This window comes from Schistocerca americana, chromosome 1 (genome assembly GCF_021461395.2).
Source record: "Schistocerca americana isolate TAMUIC-IGC-003095 chromosome 1, iqSchAmer2.1, whole genome shotgun sequence".
In the NCBI taxonomy this organism is placed as follows: domain Eukaryota; kingdom Metazoa; phylum Arthropoda; class Insecta; order Orthoptera; family Acrididae; genus Schistocerca; species Schistocerca americana.
Window position 1 is genome coordinate 1,012,073,535 of NC_060119.1, and position 23,298 is coordinate 1,012,096,832.

General features: G+C 41.0%; 1 protein-coding gene across 1 annotated transcript in view; it reads right to left on the reverse strand.

The window, feature by feature from the left end:
- The window catches only part of LOC124616218 (probable 39S ribosomal protein L45, mitochondrial), a 101,715-nt gene that overhangs the window by 64,540 nt on the left and 13,877 nt on the right, over window positions 1-23,298 (reverse strand). Inside the window, exons 3-4 of the mRNA XM_047144523.1 lie at window positions 1,849-1,965; window positions 1,185-1,388 (exon numbers count right to left, since the gene is read on the reverse strand). Coding sequence (XP_047000479.1) covers window positions 1,185-1,388; window positions 1,849-1,965 — 321 coding nt within the window. The remainder of the gene's footprint in view (window positions 1-1,184; window positions 1,389-1,848; window positions 1,966-23,298) is intronic.

Consider the following 23,298-nt stretch of genomic DNA (forward strand, 5'->3'; position numbering starts at 1 on the left):
CTTCACTATTACATCTCTTGAAGCTGCCAATTTGCCTTCTACTGTATTCCTTTCCCCTGTTTCAGTCAACCGCTCCCTGGTGCTCCCCTTTGAAGTTCTCAACAATCTCTGGTTCTTTCTTCCTGATCCCATCTTCTTAATTTCCTACCTTATTGCAATTTCTTCAGTTTTAATCTACAGCTCAAAGTCAACAAATTATGGTCAGTGTCCACACCTTACCCGGAAATGTCTTACAGTTTAAATCTGGTTCTGAAATCTCTGTCTTACCATTATATAATAAATCCAAAACCGTTCAGTGTCTCCAGATCTCTTCCAAGTATACAACCCTCTTTCATCATTCTTGATCCAGGTGACAGCACTGATTAAATTATGCTCTGTGCAAAATTCTATGTGGCGGCATTCACACCCCCCCCCCCCCCTTTTCCACTCAATATGCTATTCCTCGTTCTCTTCCTTTTCCTACTACTGAATTCCAGTCCCCCACCACAATGAAATGTTCCTCTCCCTTTAACTATCTGAATAATTTCTCTTATCTCATCATATATTCTTTCAATCTCTTCCTCATCTGTCATCTTAGTTGGCAGATAAACTTGTTCTATTGTGATGGGTGTTGGCTTGTGTCTATCTTGGCTAAAATACTGCATTCACTATGCTGTAATAGTAGCTTACCTGCGTTCTTATTTTCTTATGCTCTATTGACCTACTCCTGCAGTATCCTTATTTGATTTTGTATTTGTACAATGGTAATTACCTGACCAGAAGTCCTGCTCATCCTGCCATCGAACTTCACTAATTCTCACTATATCTAACTTCAACTTCTCCATTTTCCATTTTAAATTCTCCAATCTACATCCCGATCAACGTATCTAAAATTCCACACTCTAACCTATAGAATGGCAGTTTTGTTTTTCCTGATGATGATATCTTCCTGAGTAGTCCCTGTCTGCTGTTCTGAATGGGGAACTACTCAATTGCTGGAATGTTTTACCCATTAGGATGCCATGGTCATTAAGCCAAAGAGTAGAGCCACATGTCCTCAGACAGCTGTAGAGTCCCCTTGCCTTTTGCCATTCACAAAAAGAATATGTTACAAAAATAGTAACTGAGATCCCTTGCAAACAGACATAAATTTCTTCATTTATTATGATGGATACATGAAGTTCTAGTTATTTAAATCTACTTACTGGAACAGAAATTATGGACATTTTCCCATCACCTTCTGGTGGAACATATGGTTCAAATGCACCACCTGTGCAACTTATGAAAAATGGTCTTTCTACCCATGGCCTTGGTGGGAGAAGACCTCTTTCCTTAAGTCTACTCCGTACTTCTTCTTCAGACAGTTCGTCCGTGTCTTCTTCAAAATTTGGTAATTCAATTTTCTGAACCTGAAAGCCAGACAATGAAACTTTATTAGATAACTGGGAAAACCTAAAAAGGGCTGCATCAGGGTTTGTTAGTGACATTCATCAATGAATATTGTATATGAACAGAATTTTCATAATTACAAATTACATACAGGCAAGCAACATTCCACTTTGTTTTCTCTTGCCGTGAATTTTCTTCCAACTTTATGACCCAAGTACCTCTTGTTATGCACATTTCCTCAAGCTTCTCTATCACTTCTCTACACTATTTTTATCTTCCCCTTTTTTCCTTTTAGTTCTGACAAATTATAATGGAATGCAATGTACATATGGTTTGGTCTCAGTTATTTGATACATTCCAGTCTCAGTCTGCTATTAACAGGCAGGGCTTTTTAACTACCTGACACTTACTTCATTTATTTTTCATTTTTACATTTAAATTACCAACGAAATTTAAATTTAGGTAACTGTAAGAACTCACCTTAAGCCCCCTAAGCCTCTTAAACTTTGGATTCCAGTGTTTATAACACCTCGCATGTTGTGAATTCAATAAAGTACATTTAATGCCACATGAATATGTTCCAGGGATGATACATTTCTGAAATAAAATGTAACAGTTATTTTTCCATCTTCCAAAAACACAAACTCAAAGGACAATTCATAAATATATCTGAAAGTAGTGAATTTAACACATTACATTAAATATACGATAAAAGTATTGACAATCAATAGTCTGGGTGAACACACATTTTTTTCTGATGAACTTGGTACAGCTGCTCAAGAGCAGCAGCTGAGTTTTGATGTAAGTCATCAGTAGTTTTGATATCTTACTATCAAGTAATTTGTTAAAATTCATTATATCTCTTGGCCAGTTATAGATGGGTTGTGATACAGTGTTACTATAAATGATTCATTTGTTTTCATAGCTCTGTATTTCCCAAAGTGTTACACAAACAAATATGACTGAAGCCTAAATAGAACTGTAAACTCACAATGCTTTTTGCCCCCTCTAGTCTCACAACCCATGTCCAAGCAGTAGTCAGGTTTGTTCCATACCTTATGTAGCAACATCCTATCAACACTCAGCACAACAACACTGATGCATTCTCAGAAGTGTTGCTCGCTATGGTGGTACGTAAACACAGCCCTTAATGTACCCCAAAAGGAAAAGGTCACAAGGCATCAGGTCATGTGATTTTGGGAGGGCGCAAGAAAGGGGCAAGATCGACAAGGGAACAGAGCCACGTCATCTTCACTACTACACCCAATCCAGTGATATCAAGGTAAGAGGTACATGTCACAGATGTACATGTATTCTCACACAAGTAGAACGCTCCATACAACTTTGTTGGTGACACTGCGCAGATAAGCTTTGGATAATCCTATTCATGCACCACAATTTGATGAGGATTTTCAGTGCCTCACACTCTCACATTGCAATGATTAACCTTTCCAGATAAATAGAAGGCATTTCATCATTGAATATCAGCTTGGAGACAAAATGTTCTGCCTCAAGTGCTACCTGCATTGTGATGCAAAACAGAAACTGCCATTTAAAACTGTTGCATGAGCTACAGACAGTGCAGTTTGAAATGTTACCACCATCGAAGAATCTTCCTCAGAATTTGCAGTGGTATTCTAAGTTCGTGACTTGCATGGGCCGATGATTTTTTTAGGACTGCGTAAGAGACTTTCCCTCACTCTCTCCATGGTTGCATCTGGGACACTTGGTCAACTAGTAGTTTTTTGTTTACAGAGACAATCAGTGTCCATAAACTGTTGATACCAATGGACAGTGCTCTGGTTGCATGGCAGTTCTTTTCGATAATTCCTTCTGAATGAAAACTGCATTGTTGTAACACATAAACATTATACATATTCCAACAAAAAAACTGTTTTTGTGCTTTGTCATCATTTTGTCGAGACACCACACAAAATTCAAGCTTTCGCAACAAACTGTTGCCTCGTCAGGAAAGAGGGAAGGAGAGGGAAAGACGAAAGGATGTGGGTTTTAAGGGAGAGGGTAAGGAGTCATTCCAATCCCGGGAGCGGAAAGACTTACCTTAGGGGGAAAAAAGGACGGGTATACACTTGCACACACACACATATCCATCCACACATATACAGACACAAGCAGACATATTTAAAGACCAAAATGTCTGCTTGTGTCTGTATATGTGTGGATGGATATGTGTGTGTGTGCGAGTGTATACCCGTCCTTTTTTCCCCCTAAGGTAAGTCTTTCCGCTCCCGGGATTGGAATGACTCCTTACCCTCTCCCTTAAAACCCACATCCTTTCGTCTTTCCCTCTCCTTCCCTCTTTCCTGATGAGGCAACAGTTTGTTGCGAAAGCTTGAATTTTCTGTGTATGTTTGTGTTTGTTTGTGTGTCTGTCGACCTGCCAGCACTTTCATTTGGTAAGTCACATCATCTTTGTTTTTATATAAAAACAAAGATGAGGTGACTTACCGAACAAAAGCGCTGGCAGGTCGATAGACACACAAACAAACACAAACATACACACAAAATTCAAGCTTTCGCAACAAACTGTTGCCTCAACAGGAAAGAGGGAAGGAGAGGGGAAGACGAAAGGAAGTGGGTTTTAAGGGAGAGGGTAAGGAGTCATTCCAATCCCGGGAGCGGAAAGACTTACCTTAGGGGGAAAAAAGGACAGGTATACACTCGCACACACACACATATCCATCCACACATACAGACACAAGCAGACATATTTAAAGACAAAGAGTTTTGGCCCAAACTCTTTGTCTTTAAATATGTCTGCTTGTGTCTGTATGTGTGGATGGATATGTGTGTGTGTGTGAGTGTATACCTGTCCTTTTTTCCCCCTAAGGTAAGTCTTTCCGCTCCCGGGATTGGAATGACTCCTTACCCTCTCCCTTAAAACCCACTTCCTTTCGTCTTCCCCTCTCCTTCCCTCTTTCCTGATGAGGCAACAGTTTGTTGCGAAAGCTTGAATTTTGTGTGTATGTTTGTGTTTGTTTGTGTGTCTATCGACCTGCCAGCGCTTTTGTTCGGTAAGTCACCTCATCTTTGTTTTTATATATAATTTTTCCCTCGTGGAATGTTTCCTTCCATTATATTGATATCATCTTTGTTTTTAGATATATATATATATATATATATATAAACTGAATGATTACTTTCTCTCTACAGTATCTGTTCAAAATGTCAACAGTCTAGTGATCTCAACAAACTTTATAGCAATGTATCATGATCTGAATCTACCATTACAAGATATTCGTGTAACTCTTTGACAAATTAATTTTGAGCTCACATCTGTGAAATCCAAAGCATTTCCCATCGCTTTCAGCAACTCTAGAGCTACAGTGTAATACAGTCACAAACAATCATATATATACACAGTACTGTCACATTAACCAGCTAAGTGCAATAACCACTCACAGATGGGAGGTGTCAGGAGCAGATATAAAATGTGTCAGGGCAATGTGGAAAACAGTGCAGTCATTGTCATAATACAGAAACAGAGCAATTTATCTGATTCCCAAAAAGGCATGATCATTGGCTTTCAGGCCAAGGGTGGAAGCATTTCCGAAACAACTAGGTTTGTAAACTGTTTGCATGGTGCCATGGTTAAAGGATACCAATGGCAAAATTGCGCTATTCAAAACAGGTGCTGAGGCAACTGTGGTCCACCACGGGCCACAGATGATAGAGGTGAATGATGGCTAGAGATATGTGTATGGGAGAATAGGCATGCAACTGTTGAGTAAGTGACCACATAGATGAACCAAAGAGCTATCAACAGCGTCTCCCCAACGACTGATCTGCAAGCCCTGTTGTGTATGGGTCTCTGCAGCAGATGCTTGGTTCATAAACCCTTTCTGGCCACTGTTCATGGGTGACAAAGGCTGGAATTTGCATGCCAATACTGCAAATGGACATTCACTGAGTAGTGACAGGTGGTCTTTTCAGATGAATCTCCTTTATGCTCCATAGGACTGACAGCAAACATCCTGAAACAACTGTCAGAAGGTCCAGTCTGGAGGAGGGAGCATTATGGTCTGGGGAATGTTTTCATGGCATTCTTTGGGTGTTATTGTCATTCTGGAAAACACAATGGATCAACACAAGTATGCAGTTATCCTTGGGGATCATGTCCATCCCTACATGCAGTTTGTTTTTTCTCAGCCCCTGTCCTCCCCTGCCCACCAAACTTGCTGGCTTTAAACCACCTCAATCAGGCTGTTCAAGCAGTATATCTTCAACAGAGAAACCAAGTGCAGTTGGCCACAGAACTGAAGTTGGCATGGCTCCACACCCCTGAAGGCACCTTTCAGAACCTGACTCTTTTTCTGCAAGTCGCAGCATTTCACACTGCAAAAGGTGATTATTCAGGTTTTTGACGAGAGATCACACTGATGTGACTGGACAGTTTATATATGTGTGAGAATTCTGTAATGAATAGAAGTCTGTACCCAAGATTCCAGGAGGGAGCATAGGTCCCCCTCTCACGCTGCCTCCCCTTGCAAATGCCTATACTCCCAACATATAACCATTTGGTTCACTCAATAGACTCATATAACTGATTTTGAGTTTTGGACAACTGATGTGTGGTTCATTCAACCAAATGAAAAAATCTCAAACATTTTTCTCTCCCATTCTGTGACCAGATATAAAGTTATAAACACAAACTTCAACTACAATATCAACACTGGCAGCAGAGGACCCCTTTGCTGGCAGCAGAGGACCCTACATTAGCAGCAGAGAAATCTAACCAATAGTCAGAGGCTCAACCCAGCAGCAGTAGAGCACGACCCTTTGGTGGCAGCAGAAGAGCCTCCCTCACCTGTAGCAGCGACAGCGAGCATTATAATGCAGCCAAAGAAAGACATACAATGTGCAGAAAATCTGTAGTATTCAAGGATTTTTGGCACCCCACCTCAAAACAGGATCAGATATGACACAGTAAGTGTAAGTACAACTGTTATCATTCTCTACTCTACATATTTTCATATTGTAAGCTATAATTCGCAGAGCTTGAGAAATTAATCTTTTGAACTTCAAGTTTCAATTAACAATGACAATAATAATATTATGTGTATTATGGAGGACTGGTACAGGGATTCTGAGTTAGGGGTTGTTAAAATTAATCATTATAATTTGGCAGGTCAGTTGTGTAGAAAGGATGCCCAAAGTGGAGGATATTGTATTTTTATTAAATCTAATCTGTACTACTTTGGCAAGTTGTCGTTTCACATTGTTGCCAAAAAGTACTTGACCGATATACTTATAAATAATTATCATCCGAACAGGCTTTGAAGACCCAACGGCATTGAACGGCCATGATGCCATCCTCAGCCCTTAGGCATCACTGGATGCGGATATGGAGGAGAATGTGGTCAGCATATGCTGTTGGCAGTTTTCATGACCAGTGTCACTACTTCTCAGTCAAGTAGCTGAGTGCACCCTGCTTGCCAACAGTACACGACAGACTGAACGGTGACCCATCCAAGTGCTATCCAAGCTATATTTTGGTCAAGTACTTTTTGACACTTTTTCATAACAACTTGAAATGATTACTCACTTATATATAAACAGTTTTCTTTGCCGTTCTGTGGCCAGGTTTAAACACATAAATGCAAGCTTCAACTATGATAACAACAACTTGCAAATTAGAACTAAGTGAAAAACTGTCATTGAAGCTACGACTCTCACAGATCCGGCAACTGAAGGGGTCTCTCTCGTACCCCATATACCATTATTTACCAGATATTTAAATATCTGGGCATAATGTTGCTAAGCGATATGAGGTGGAACGAGCATGTGAGAACTGTGGTAGGGTAGGAGAATGGTCGACTCTGGTTTACTGGGAGAATTTTAGGAGAGAGTGGTTCACCTGGAAAGGAGACCACATATACGATGTGTTGCAACCTATTCTTGCGTACTGCTCGAGTGTTTGGCATCCATACCATATCAGATTGAAAGAAGACATCAAAGCAATTCAAAAGCGGGCTGTTAGATTTGTTACCTGTTGGTTCAAACAACGGGTGTTACGGAGATGCTTCAGGAACTCAAATGGGAATGCCTGGAGGGAAGGCGACGTACTTTTCGAGAAACACTATTGAGAATATTTAGAGAACTGGTGTTTGAAGCTGACTGCCAAATGATTCTACTGCCACAAACATACATTCCATGTAAGGATCACAGAGATAAGATATGAGAAATTATGGCTCACACAGAGTCATAAAGGCAACCGTTTCTTCTTCACCCTATGACAAGTAGTGGTACTGGGTACCCTCCGCCATGCTCCATACTGTGGCTTGAAGAGTATCTATGTAGATGTAGAATGATCCCAACCGATTTACCCATTCATTTTAAGAAACATCAATTCCCAATCAACATTTTGTTTGCAATAACAATAAATAGGGCTCAAAGTTAGAAAGAGGTGAGAAGAGGAGACAGGGAGGAAATGGAGAAAGAGATGGGGGAGGAGGTGATGCACAGAGAGAAGGAGTGGAGTGGAGGAGGAGATGGACAGAGAGAGGGGGAAGGAGTTTAGAATGTATATTCCCACATACATATATTTAGCAATATCAAAGCATTGCCAGGCCTGCTAGTGTTAAACATAAAAGGCGGTGTGAGGCAGAAACATTAAGTACTGAAAAACATTAAATACTGAAAACCATTTTGAAGTTGCTGCTGTTTACTTGCATAGGAAGCTGGGTAAAGCAATAATTATAGCAGGACGTAGATGATACAGTGTAGGCACAGACACTTGCATAAATAAATCTGAGTTCCTGCTGAACTTTTAGTTTACTGAAAAGCCACTATAATTGTCTGTAGGGATTTTGTTATAAACCTTGTGAATGAATGTGCACCAAAGGAGTTATTTCTTAATGTAATGCACAGCTTCAACAGGTTTCCTCTTATAAACAGTTCCACAAGAATAACAAATAGAATGGAAAATCTTATAGACAATATATTTTCAAATATGGACACCACAGAGAGAGAAATTATTAACACTGATTTACAGCAATCTGATTATAATGGAGAAAGAGATGGGGGAGGAGGTGATGCACAGAGAGAAGGAGTGGAGTGGAGGAGGAGATGGACAGAGAGAGGGGGAAGGAGTTTAGAATGTAGGTTACAGTACGCTTGTTTGCCCACTGCTTGAATACTGCTCAGCAGTGTGGGATCCGTACCAGATAGGGTTGATAGAAGATATAGAGAAGATCCAACGGAGAGCAGCGCGCTTCGTTACAGGATCATTTAGTAATCGCGAAAGCGTTACGGAGATGATAGATAAACTCCAGTGGAAGACTCTGCAGGAGAGACGCTCAGTAGCTCGGTACGGGCTTTTGTCAAAGTTTCGAGAACATACCTTCACCGAAGAGTCAAGCAGTATATTGCTCCCTCCTACGTATATCTCGCGAAGAGACCATGAGGATAAAGTCAGAGAGATTAGAGCCCACACAGAGGCATACCGACAATCCTTCTTTCCACGAACAATACGAGACTGGAATAGAAGGGAGAACCGATAGAGGTACTCAAGGTACCCTCCGCCACACACCGTCAGGTGGCTTGCGGAGTATGGATGTAGATGTAGATGCAGATCCTTACAATTCTAGCTATACCTGTGAGAGAACAGGTGCACATCTTTCTAATAGAGGAAATTTCTACATCTACACGATTACTCTGCAATTCACAATTAAATACTTGGCAGAGGGTCCCTAGGTGCGAGCTCCGATTTCTCTGATTTTATTATAATGATCATTTCTTCCCATGTATGTTGGCTTCAACAAAATATTTTCACATTCAGAGGAGAAAGCTGGTGAATGAGATTCTGTGAAAAGATTTGACCACAGGAAAAAACGTGTTTGTTTTAATGACTGCCACTCCACTCGCGTATCATATTGTCATGTAGAAGACGGTGTAATTAGACGAATCATGAACACTAACTTCACTTAACGAAGGTTTATTCAGCACCTGCACATACAAGAGCGCGGAGTGAACTGCCTCCGGCCAGAAAATATGCGGTATATATACAGTTACAGAACATTCCAGTACAATGATTCTCGATATTTGGGATACTTCTAGAATATAGAAATTAAAATTTTACAATTCAGGTGAGTTTTGAACTCGCGACCCTCCATGCATCAGTCTAGTATCATAACCGCTACACCATAATGACAGTGCTACTCAGCTTCTTCTGCGACATTGCTCCCTCCTTAAGAGAACAGTGTCTCGGTGTTACGTCCTCCTAGTCCGGGAATGAGTCATCGGTCCTGCATACCCTGACTCCCGACGACTGATGTTCATCCTGGCGATGATCTTCTTAGAACTTCTTTTGCCACTACGCTCTTCGTCACTTTTCTACTTGCTGCCTGTCACTGGAGCTTAGAATTTACCCTGGGTTGGAGGATCCTTATAGGGCTTCATTTGAAGAACGTGGACTGTTCCTCTGATCTTTCGTCGTCTTGTGTAGGGGTCGAAATCTTCAACTTCATAAGTAATACCAGACAACTGTCTTACAACCTTATAAGGTCCAAAGTAGAGCCGGAGGAGCTTCTCAGAGAGACCAACCTTCCGAACAGGAGTGAAGATTCAGACAAGGTCACCAGGCTGGTAGACAAAAGGGCGGTGGCTCGCATCATACCTTCAGCAATCGTTTTCTTGAGCCTGCAGCATGCAGAGTCGAGCTAACTGCTGAGCTTCCTCAGCTCTGGTTAACACATGGCCGATTTAGTCATCAGGACGTAACGGAAACACAGTAACCACCGTCGTAGTCGCCTCATGCCCATGGACCAGGAAAAATGTGTAAATCCTGTGGTGTCTTGTTTGGCAATGTTGTAGGCAAACATCACGAAAGGTAGCACCTCATCCCAGTTGCTCTGCTCAACACTGACGAACATTGATAGCATGTCGGCCAAGGTCTTACTAAGGTGTTCAGTAAGCCCGTTAGTTTGCAGATGGTAGGCAGTCGTCATGTCATGAGTAATGTTGCACCAACGGTTTATCTCTGTCACAAGATTCGATTGATAAATTTTCCCTCGATTCGCAATTAATGACCTTGGGGCAACGTGTTTTAATACAATGTCTTCCATGATGAATTTGGCTACCTCGAATTCTTCAGCTGTTTTCACGGCTTTTGTAATGGCATAGCATGTCAAATAATCAGTGCAAACAATAATCCATCTATTGCCACTAGCAGATGTTGGAAATCATCCCAGGAGGTCAATCCCAACACACTGGAAAGGCATTTCGGTGGTGGAATTAGTATGAGTCGGCCAGGTGGTTTCTGAGGAACTGCCTTTCTCCTCTGGCACTCTCGACAGCGCAACACATGGAGACAGACACTCCTAAATAAACCTGGCCAGAAAAATCTCTTGTAGATCCTATCGTACGTCTTAATAAATCCTAAATGTCCGGCCTCAGGTGTGTCATAGAATTTCTGTATAACATCTAAGCGCACATGCTTAGGAATCACTGGTAGCCACCTCTTTCCACATGGATCAAAGTTTTTCTTACAAAGTAATCCATTAATTACCTTAAACTGTCCTTTCACATCCTCTGGCCGATTTAAGGCAAGCATAATGTGAGATATCTTGGCGTCCTTCTTCTGCTCAGCAGAGAGATCCTGGAGTGCGGCGAGACAGTCACTATCTTCATCAAAGTCTTTATGGTCTTGCACAGGGTTTCTTGAGAGACAGTCAGCATCTTGGTGTTTTCTTCCACTTTCGTACACAATGGTGATGTCATACTCTTGAAGACATAGTGCCCACCTGGCGAGTTGTCCTTTTGGATCCTTAAGACCCGTCAACCAACAAAGTGAATGATGGTCTGTAACAACTGTGAATGGCCTTCCATAGAGATACTGTCGAAATTTGCACATGCCCCAGGTCACAGCAAGACATTCTCTGACATTCTCTTTCTGAAGTTGAGTAGTTTCTCTCAGCTTTTGTAAGTGTCTTAGAAGCATAGGCTATAACCTTCTCTTTTCCATCCGAAATTTGCACCAGAACAGCACCAATCCCTTACCCACTGGCATCTGTGTGTAGTTGTGTAGGTGCTCTCTCATCGTACAGACCAAGTACAGGGTCAGTCGTCAGAGCTTTTCACAGCACATTGAAAAATCTGAAAAATCTTGTTGAGCACCACCCCAGATAAATTTAGCACCGGCTTTTAACAACTCTTGGAGTGGCTTGGCTCTGATACAAAAGTTTTTGATAAAACGACAGTAATAAGGACATAATCTGAGGAAGCTTCTCACATCTCTAATACTTTTACGAATAGGAGATTCCGTTACAGATCTCCCCTTATCTGGGTCTGGCCACACACCTTCATTTGACACAAGGTGTCCAAGTATTTTGATTTCTTTTGCTCCAAAGAGACACTTTCTTGGACTAAGTTTCAGTCCACCTTGTTGGAGACACTTACGAACGGCCCTCAGTCTTTTTACATGTTCATCAAATGTCTCTGAGAACACTATAATGACATCTAAATAACAAAGACACAGCATCCACTTCAGGTGACTTAGAAGATTACCCATCATCCATTCAAAAGTTGTTGGTGCATTACACAAACCAAGCAGCATTACCTTAAACTCATACAGGCCCTCAGGGGTGACGAATGCAGTTTTCTCACGATCAGCCTCATCTACTTCAATTTACCAGTATCCCGAGTACACGTCCATGGTTGAGAAAAACTTAGCCCCCTTCAGACACTCTAGTGTATTGTCAATTCGTGGAAGAGGGTAAATGTCCTTTTTAGTTACCTTATTAAGCTTCCTGTAATCAACACAAAAGCGCCAACTACCATCCTTCTTCCTGACGAGAACCACTGGTGACGACCATGGGCTCTGCGAAGGCTGTATGATGTCATTCTTCGTCATTTTCTCTACCTCATCGCGAATTATTCGACGTTCCGTTGATGACACATAGTATGCTCTCTGGCTTATTGGATGATGGTCTTCAGTGCTAGTCAGGTGCTTCACCGTCAAATTGTCTAATTGGCTCTTCACCTGTGGATTGAAGCATTCAGAGAACTCTTGAAGAATGGCAAGCAGCTTCTTCTGTTGTTTCTTAGTGAGATCTGGTGATAGTCGAGCTAAGTGAACTTATCTCATAGTGGTAGCACTAATTTCGCCCACAGACTAGGCATGGGAGGTTTCTATGACACTCAGCTGCTCTGCAATTAACGGCTCAGTGTTTGCTACGCACATGCGTCTTGGAAGGATCTGTGGTTCTCAGCGACAGTTGACTATCCACAATCCACCAAATCCATTCTTAAACAAGACGACAGAGGCTGGGATGACCAAGTTATTCTTCTGTGGTATGCTTCTCTTACATTCCACTACAAGATCCATGGGTTCATGCATGGCATGACACATGACAGTTACCTTTCTAGCACTGACTGCAGGAATGATCACTTCATCCAGCACACATAGTCTCCACACACTCGGATGCGCATCTTCTTGTCCACAGTATCTCATCTCGTATAGCATAACCTTTGAGCGACCACAAACTATAATTGCCTGAGAAGCTTTCAAAAAGTCCCATCCGAGAATGACGTCATGACTACACTCTTGTAAGAGGATGAAATCTAAGGGCTGTATATGGCCACTTATACCCACACGAATGACACATCTTCCTGAAGGTTTTACATATTTCCCATTAGCCACCTTCTGCAGAGATGTTTTGCTGTCGACGAATACGGTTTTCTGCCAAGTATATCGAGACAACGCATCAAAAATTAATTACACACAAAAAGTTTGAACGGCTTCTAAACGTCGTATCGATGTCTGTGATGGAGGAAGCAACTGATTTCACAAGTGTTCTTCATCAGATAGTGAGAGAGGAAGTTCAGAAGGCACTTGGATTGCACAGCGAGCAAAAAACCGTACCATTGTTGTCGACAAATACGGTTTTCTGCCAAGTATATCGAGACAATGCATCAAAAATAAATTACACACAAAAAGTTTGAACAGCTTCTAAACGTCATATCGATGTCTGTGATGGAGGAAGCGATGGTACTTCTCTGAAACGACTGAATATGATGCTCCAGAGTCCACAAGAGCTTGGGCTGGTTGACTATCCATCAAGATATCAACATAGTTTTCTATCATTTTTGTAGTGATCGACAGAGGAGGATTCTTCTCTTCAGTGGCCTCACCTCCAAGGAAGGTCGCACCCTTTAGCTTTCCAGGTTGTGGCAGCTACGTGATTGGCTGGAGCTTCTAAATGGCGATGGTGACCTACATCGTCCTGCACCCACATCATCTTGTTCATCTTCGTCGTCCTGGAGTTGGCATCAGCTAAGATCGGTCTGCTGTCTTCTGGCGTGGTCATCATCAAATATCTGGCACCTTGCTCGACAATAGCGCACCACATGTCCAGGTTGTCCGCAATGGAAACATACAGGTTGGTTATCGTGGGTCCTCCAGATGTCAGTCTTCCTTGGTGCCCACACAGGTGCCTCGTGTGGCATTGTAGGAACGTAACTTCACTTGGGTCTCGACTTTTTCACCATTTTAAAGGGAAATGAAGGACAAGAGATTGGGTTCAATGTCTGTTTCACTTCCTCCCTTATGACCTCTTGAAGCGTCTCGGTTTTTTGCTCGCTGTGCAATCCAAGTGCCTTCTGAACTTCCTCTCTCACTATCTGATGAAGAACACTTGTGAAATCAGTTGCTTCCTCCATCACAGACATCGATACGACGTTCAGAAGCCGTTCAAACTTTTTGTGTGTAATTTATTTTTGATGCATTGTCTCGATATAGTGGCACCATTTTATGAAGTTGTCTGCTGTTGAAACTTCCTTCAGGGAAGGCTTGATACATGTCCTCAGCAACAGCATTCATGAGATGTGCAACCTTGTCTTCCTCCTTCATTCTAGGATCCACTATTTTACACAGCAACAAGATGTATTGAATGTAGGATGCTGTAGTTTCTCCTGGACGTTGTGCCCTGCACTTTAATTTATCTTCAGCCTTGCACTTCTGTCGATGTGTGTCGCCAAAATACTTGCACAGTTCCACCTGGAATACTTCCCAGCTTGTGAACTTCTCCTTGTTGTTCTCATACCATTGCTTGGCAGTGCCCTCCAAGTAGAAAAATACATTAGCCACACACGCGGTGTCATCCCATTTGTTAAATTTGGCTATATGCTCATATACCTTCAGCCACTTGTTTGGATCTTGGTTGTCACCACCAGAGAACTCGGAAGGATGTCTCATGTGGTGGCACACTGTTGCTGTCATCGTAAAGCCTTCTTCTTCTTCTGCCTCTGGTAAATTGTGATTTGTTGAATATGGCTCAAACTCGGTTTTCTCACCACAGAAACAGCGGCTCTGTCATGGCCTGATGAGAGCCACTGCGTCATCGATAATGTGCGATATCACGAGTTCTAATACCCAGCATCTCCACCAGAATATCGTCACGTAGAAGACAGTGTAATTAGATGAATCACGAACACTAACTTCACTTGACAAAGGTTTATTCAGCACTTGCACATACAAGAGCACGGAGTGAACTGCCTCCGGCCAGAACACATGCAGTATATATACAGTTACAGAACATTCCAGTACAATGATTCTCGATATTTGGGATACTTCTAGAACATCCTTGAACCAAATATAGAAATTAAAATTTTACACTTCAGGTGAGCTTTGAACTCCCGACCCTCCATGCACCAGCCTAATATCATAACCACTACACCATAGTGACAGTGCTACTCAGCTTCTGCGACAACATTTCTCGCACTCTCTCCCCTATTTTATAATTATACAAAACAAGCTGTCCTTATTTGAACTTTTTCAGTGTCTTCTTGTCTGGTATAGATTCCATAGAATGCAGCAATACTCCAGAAGAGATCAGACAAGCATAATGTAAGCAATCTCTTTAGTAGACCTATTACAGCTTCTAATTGTTCTATCAATGAAGCGCAGTCTATTGTTCTATCGATGAAGCACAGTCTTTTGTTGACTTTCCAAGCAACAAGGTAGGAGACGAGATACTGGCAGAAGTCAAGCTGTGAGTACCGGGCGTGAGTCGTGCTTCGGTAGCTAAGATGGTAGAGCACTTGCCCGCGAAAGGCAAAGGTCCGGAGTTCGAGTCTCGGTCGGGCACACAGTTTTAATCTGCCAGGAAGTTTAACACTATCTACGTTTTCATTTCAGTTTAAGTTATTTGTAATTCTAATCCTCAAGTATTTAGTTGAACTGACAGCCATTAGAGTTGTGTGATTTATTGTGTAACTGAAATTTAACAATTAGTAATGATGTGGATGATTTCACACTTTTCATTATTTGGATTCAATTACCATTTTTCGCAGCATAGAGATACCTCATTTAAATCATTTTGCAATTGGTTTTGATGTTCTGATGACTTTTCAGATGTCAGATCCCTTAATCGGGCAGGTAGGTTAGAAAATTTAAAAAGGGAAATGCATAGGTTAAAGTTAGATATAGTGGGAATTAGTGAAGTTCAGTGGCAGGAGGAACAAGACTTTTGGTCGGGTGAATACAGGGTTATAAATACAAAATCAAATAGGGGTAATGCAGGAGTAGGTTTATTAATGAATAAAAAAATAGGAGTGCGGGTAAGCTACTACAAACAGCATAGTGAACGCATTATTGTGGCCAAGATAGACACGAAGCCCACACCTACTACAGTAGTACAAGTTTATATGCCAACTAGCTCTGCAGATGATGAAGAAATTGATGAAATGTATGATGAGATAAAAGAAATTATTCAGGTAGTGAAGGGAGACGAAAATTTAATAGTCATGGGTGACTGGAATTCGTCAGTAGGAAAAGGGAGAGAAGGAAGCGTAGTAGGTGAATATGGGTTGGGGGGAAGAAATGAAAGAGGAAGCCGTCTGGTAGAATTTTGCACAGAGCACAACTTAATCATAGCTAATACTTGGTTCAAGAATCATAAAAGAAGGTTGTACACATGGAAGAATCCTGGAGATACTAAAAGGTATCAGATAGATTATATAATGGTAAGACAGAGATTTAGGAATCAGGTTTCAAATTGTAAGACATTTCCAGGGGCAGATGTGGACTCTGACCACAATCTATTGGTTATGAACTGTAGATTAAAACTGAAGAAACTACAAAAAGGTGCTAATTTAAGGAGATGGGACCTGGATAAACTGAAAGAACCAAAGGTTGTAGAGAGCTTCAGGGAGAGCATTAGGGAACGATTGACAAGAATGGGGGAAAGAAATACAGTAGAAGAAGAATGGGTAGCTCTGAGGGATGAAGTAGTGAAGGCAGCAGACGATCAAGTAGGTAAAAAGACGAGGGCTAATAGAAATCTTGGGTAACAGAAGAAATATTGAATTTAATTGATGAAAAGAGAAAATATAAAAATGCAGTAAGTGAAGCAGGCAAAAAGGAATACAAACGTCTCAAAAATGAGATCGACAGGAAGTGCATAATGGCTAAGCAGGGATGGCTAGAGGACAAATGTAAGGATGTAGAGGCTTATCTCACTAGGGGTAAGATAGATACTGCCTACAGGAAAATTAAAGAGACCTTTGGAGAAAAGAGAACCACTTCTATGAATATCAAGAGCTCAGACGGAAACCCAGTTCTAAGCAAAGAAGGGAAGGCGGAAAGGTGGAAGGAGTATATAGAGGGTTTATACAAGGGCGATGTACTTGAGGACAATATTATGGAAATGGAAGAGGATGTAGATGAAGACAAAATGGGAGATAAGATACTGCGTGAAGAGTTTGACAGAGCACTGAAAGACCCGAGTCGAAACAAGGCGCCGGGAGTAGACAACATTCCATTAGAACCACTGACGGCCTTGGGAGAGCCAGTCATAACAAAACTCTACCATCTGGTGAGCAAGATGTATGAGACAGGCGAAATACCCTCAGACTTAAAGAAGAATATAATAATTCCAATCCCAAAGAAAGCAGGTGTTGACAGATGTGAAAATTACCGAACTATCAGTTTAATAAGTCACAGCTGCAAAATACTAATGCGAATTCTTTACAGAGGAATGGAAAAACTGGTAGAAGCGGACCTCGGGGAAGATCAGTTTGGATTCCGTAGAAATGTTGGAACACGTGAGGCAATACTTACCTTACGACTTATCTTAGAAGAAAGATTAAGAAAAGGCAAACCTATGTTTCTAGCATTTGTAGACTTAGAGAAAGCTTTTGACAATGTTAACTGGAATACTCTCTTTCAAATTCTGAAGGTGGCAGGGGTAAAATACAGGGAGCATAAGGCTATTTACAATTTGTACAGAAACCAGATGGCAGTTATAAGAGTTGAGGGGCATGAAAGGGAAGCAGTGGTTGGGAAGGGAGTGAGACAGGGTTGTAGCCTCTCCCCGATGTTATTCAATCTGTATATTGAGCAAGCAGTAAAAGAAGCAAAAGAAAAATTCGGAGTAGGTATTAAAATTCATGGAGAAGAAATAAAAACTTTGAGGTTCGCCGATGACATTGTAATTCTGTCAGAGACAGCAAAGGACTTGGAAGAGCAGTTGAACGGAATGGACAGTGTCTTGAAAGGAGGATATAAGATGAACATCAACAAAAGCAAAACGAGGATAATGGAATGTAGTCAAATTAAATCGGGTGATGCTGAGGGAATTAGATTTGCTATTTAGGGAGTAAAATAACTGATGATGGTCGAAGTAGAGAGGATATAAAATGTAGACTGGCAATGGCAAGGAAATCGTTTCTGAAGAAGAGAAATTTGTCAACATCGAGTATAGATTTAAGTGTTAGGAAGTCATTTATGAAAGTATTTGTATGGAGTGTAGCCATTTATGGAAGTGAAACATGGCAGATACATAGTATGGACAAGAAGAGAACAGAAGCTTTCGAAACGTGGTGGTACAGAAGAATGCTGAAGATTAGATGGGCAGATCACATAACTAATGAGGAGGTATTGAATAGAATTGGGGAGAAGAGGAGTTTGTGGCACAACTTGACTAAAAGAAGGCACCGGTTGGTAGGACATGGTTTGAGGCATCAAGGGATCACAAATTTAGCATTGGAAGGCAGCGTGGAGGGTAAAAATCGTAGAGGGAGACCAAGAGATGAATACATTAAGCAGATTCAGAAGGATGTGGGTTGCAGTAAGTACTGGGAGATGAAGAAGCTTGCACAGGATAGAGTAGCATGGAGAGCTGCATCAAACCAGTCTCAGGACTGAAGACCACAACAACAACATGACTTTTCTACAGGAAACTGTGGTAATTTTATAAATAGTTAAACAATGAATCCTAGTTAGAAGTGCTTTCACAATCAGGTACTATTAATGCTTACAATGCTTCTTCTTCAGATTGCAGGACGCATTTTGGAATGTTCTTTCGAAACAAATTTACTAAAGTTCATTCATGTGGCATAACCAAATCTAATACCTGAACTTTGTCAGGAATTACAATTTGCTGCAGAACTCTAAAAAGGCTCAGTTCATGAATGAAAATATTCACAAATGCCCAGTTTATAGAATATATAAATACTTATTGGAAAATATATTGACAAGTAATTCCAAAGACAAAACTGCTCAGAAATGATAGCATAATAACACTATCGAGCAATAAATCAAGACCTCTATAGTATGGGAATTTGTAAAAAGTGAAACATGGGAAACCCGTGAAGAGCAGGAAATCACACTTAGAAATGCAATTTTGTGAAACAAAGACATAGTTCGATACTGTGGCTGTTATATGAAATGTACTGTTGGTGTACAGCTACCAGTCACAAACTGATTTTAAGTTAACTTTATTAATAAAGTACCGTTATCGGTTTAAAATTTTTCACAATCCGTCATTAGGTGGTTTTTTCATGCTTTTATCCAAAAAAATGTTACTCTGATTTCCTGTGAGTTGCCCTAGGATAAACAAAAATACACAATTACAAAGGTGTAACAAAAAAACTGTCTAAGATGAAATGTGACAAATTCAACACCGGTAACTGTACTTCTTGAATAAAATAACCTAAAGCCAATTTGAGGCTGGTTGCTGTACACCATCAGTAATTTGCACTTAGAAGTGCTGACAATATTAATGTTGGCAAAAAGAACTACACAATTACATAAATGATTGCTTTACAAAAGCTTCTCAAACACTAAGCTGGGTTTTTCATGAATCAGAATAAACTTAAATAATGCACACCTACATACACAACGAGATTAGTTCCAGTTAGTGAACATGAAATAGCAAACATGGCTAAAATCCTCAAATGCAAAATGTCAGCAGTGTAGATGAAGTATCCGAGCCACATAAACCATACTGCTTCACAAATTGCAAAACCCTTGGCTCACACTGTTAATTTATTATTCCTCCACAGATTAAAAAGACCTTTATTCAAGAGTAGTAATAGGTACGAAGCTGAAAATTATCAACCCCTATCATTCCTTTCAACATTCTCTAAGACATTTGAGAGATTAATTAAACAACAAACCAAGTACCCAAATGACCAAAACCTACTGAATAGATATCAATATGGATTTTGAACAGATAGAAGCACAGAAGTAACAATAATGGATTACGTAGAGAAAATAATTAGAAACCTAGAAAACAACAATAGTGTTGTAGGAGTTAATTTAGACCTTTTGATACTGTTAGTCAAGAAATTCTTTCAAATGAGCTGGGAAACAATAGGCATAAAAGGGACAGAAAACAAGATGTCTCAATCATATCTGCAAAACAGATCACAGGTTGTGGAACTCAAATCAGCTCATTCTAATCGTAAACTCAGATTAGTATCTGATGCAAAGATTGTCAAAATAGGTGTACTGCAGTGAAGTGCATTAAAACACCTTCTGTACATCAGAAACTGCACCTAAAATCATGTAGTTTGCAAGCTGACGCTAGTGCAAGTCCACACAATCATGGTTCAAAGCCAAAAAGCTGACCCTTAATGTGATGAAAATAAATTATATTTAACTTGGAAAAATTGATCAAAACCAAGATCTCCAACTGGTACTGGGTGGAAATGCACTAGAATGGGACAATGCACAAAACTTTTGGGAACATATGTTGATCCAGACTTAAACTGGGAAGACAATATAATAAGACTCTCCCAGAGAATCAGTTGGCATGTTATTCTCTGAGAATCAGTTCAAAATTATGTTCCTCAGAAGATGTTAGAATGGCTTACATTGATTACTTCTAGTCCCTTGTAGCTTATGGAATAGTTTCTTTGAGGTACATTACTGAAAAGGGCTATTTGAATCTTATCACATATCTCTACTAGGTCTTACAGAAGCTCCCCCATTTAAAAAGTTGTTTGCACTTACACTACCCTCCCTAAACATACATTAATGTGTGTTATAGCAAGAGAGAAACTTGGAGACCTAAAAACTAATACTGATTACCATAGTTACAAAAACAACCAATTATTGATAAAATTGTTTAATTGGATAGATAAAAAAATCTACTCACCAAGCGGCGGCATAACGCACACTTAAAGGACTGTTGTAATTGGCAAGCTTTCGGAGGCAGTGGCTCCTTCTTGAGGCAGAAGGGTTGAAGGGGAAGAAAGAAGGGTGAAGGAAAAGGACTGGAGAGGTCTAGGAAAAGGGGTATATTTTGGGAAAGTCACCCAGAACTGTGAGTCAGGGAAGATTTAAAGTACGTACCTTCTCATCCCATACGGTAAGTCTCCCCGACCCGTAGTTTTGGGTGACTTTCCCAAAATCTACCCCTTTTCCTAGACCTCTCCAGTCCTTTTCCTTCACCCTTCTTCCTTCCCCTTTAACCCTTCTGCCTGAAGAAGGAGCCACTGGCTCCGAAAGCTTGCCAATCACAACAGTCTTTTATGTGTGTTTTCTGCCACCACTTGGTGAGTAGATTTTTTTATCTATACAATTAAATAATGATTATCATAGTTGGAACACACACACCTGTGGGCCCCTCCTTGTACAGTGAACAAGAACATCTCATGTTCACAGTCATGAGAGCCACTTCACTGCCTGTCTTTCTCTATAATGTACTGCCAACATTCATACAGAGGTTGGAGAAAGATTTGGCTTTTAGACCAGAATTAAAAACATTACTCATTGAGAAGTGTTTGTTGCAAGGATAACTCTCAAGTGTGTAGTTCAGGAAAGCTGGTGGTGGATGGAAGGATCCATATGACTCACGCTGTGAAGCGGCCACTGCAGTCAATCACGTTGTGCTCAGCTGCATGTTGTTCCACTGGGTGGTCAACTAAGTTCTTGGCCACAGTTCGGCAAGGGTTATCTAATCTGGAGAAGAGCTGGTTTATGTCATACTGACATAAAAAGCTGTGCAGTGACTTTAGCGGAGTTGGTATATGACACAGCTGCTTTCATAGGTGGCCCTACCTCTGACGGGGGTATACCTGTAACAGGACTGAAGTAGGAATTGCTGGGCAGGTGAATTGGGCAGATCTTGCAGCTGGATCTTCCACGGGGATATGCTCCCTGTTGCATGAGGTTGGGCATGGGAGTGACAGAGGAATGGACTAGGATGTTGTGTAGGTGGGCAGGTGACAGAGTACCACTTTACTCATGAGAAGTGTCATGGATACGACATCTGTAATTTCAGGACACGATAATAGATAATCAAGGTACTGGCAAAGGATATAGTTCATTTTTTTCCAGTCCTGGGGGATACCAGGTAACAAGGGAGCCACTGCTTTGTAGCTGATTCTAGTCCACAGACAGATTTCCTGTGCCATAATTCTCCCATCACCCTCAAGAATCAGCAACACCCAACATCACCCTGGACTGGAACAACTGAATCATATAATTTACCAGGGCTTTGATCATCATGCCCTGAAATGAGGGACATCCTACACAATATCCTTCTCACCCCTCCTAGTCATATTCCATCGCCCACTCAACCTACACAACATCCTGGCCCATCCCCATGTCACTCCCATGCCCACCCCCTTGTCACAGGGATTGATTTTGTGTGTGTGTGTGTGTGTGTGTGTGTGTGTGTGTGTGTGTGTGTGTGCGCGCGCGCGCATGCACTCTACTGAGAGGAAGGATTTATTCCAAAAGCTAGCAAGTTTTCTTTGCATATTGTGTGTGCCAGTTGATGAATCAACACTTCTGCTATTCAGTTAGTGGTCTCCTTTACTCCTAAATTATTATATTCACACAGAACTTTTCAACTATATTTATATTCCCAAAATTGCGCATTCACGGGCACCTTTTATAATTCATTAGCTTATCCATCAGTGTATCTTTACCCAGAAATCATTGAATATTATGAATGTAATTGCATGTGTGTCACATTAGAGGTAAACACTTGCATCTAATTCAGATCCATCAAAAATCAAAAAAACTGTTCAACTTTTGGAGGGCCTTTAACTCAAGATCACTGTCATCATTGCAATCATTAATCACTGTTTCTATGCAGGAGTAGTGAGCATTTAGGAAGGCGGACAAACAGAAGTATGCCTTGTGATGCGACAGCCAATCTGCTTATTCCATGTGTTAAAAGCACTTTGGAGTATGGGTCGAATGGTTAACAACGATTTTCAGTTTAGTGCATGTTTGGTGACAACTGTCTTCTTATCATAGATAGTATAGGGAAATGGCTAGCATTATACACAAAATACCATCACTGTTGCTTGATTCTATTTTCAAGTGGAGTATCAGAAGTAGAAACTGAGTTCCCGTATGGAGTATCCTCCAGTGTTATCAGATGCAAGGAGAGCAGTTGAAGCACATGTTGTAAGGGCTAAGAAATCAAAATAATGAATTGCTGATGTTGTTCGTGGTTCATGGTGTGGGTTCCTGTAGTCATGTCCTAGTTCATGAACCACGGGCAACGTATGAGTGGCCAAGTAAGTGGTCCCGACAGTTGGGATACCAGTTACTTTGGAATAAGGCTGGGCATCTCGGACATATTCTGAGTCGTGGTCACCTTTGTGCTCATACGGCAAAGACTACCAAATCCACCGGTTAGTCCCTCAAACGTTAGGGGTAAAACC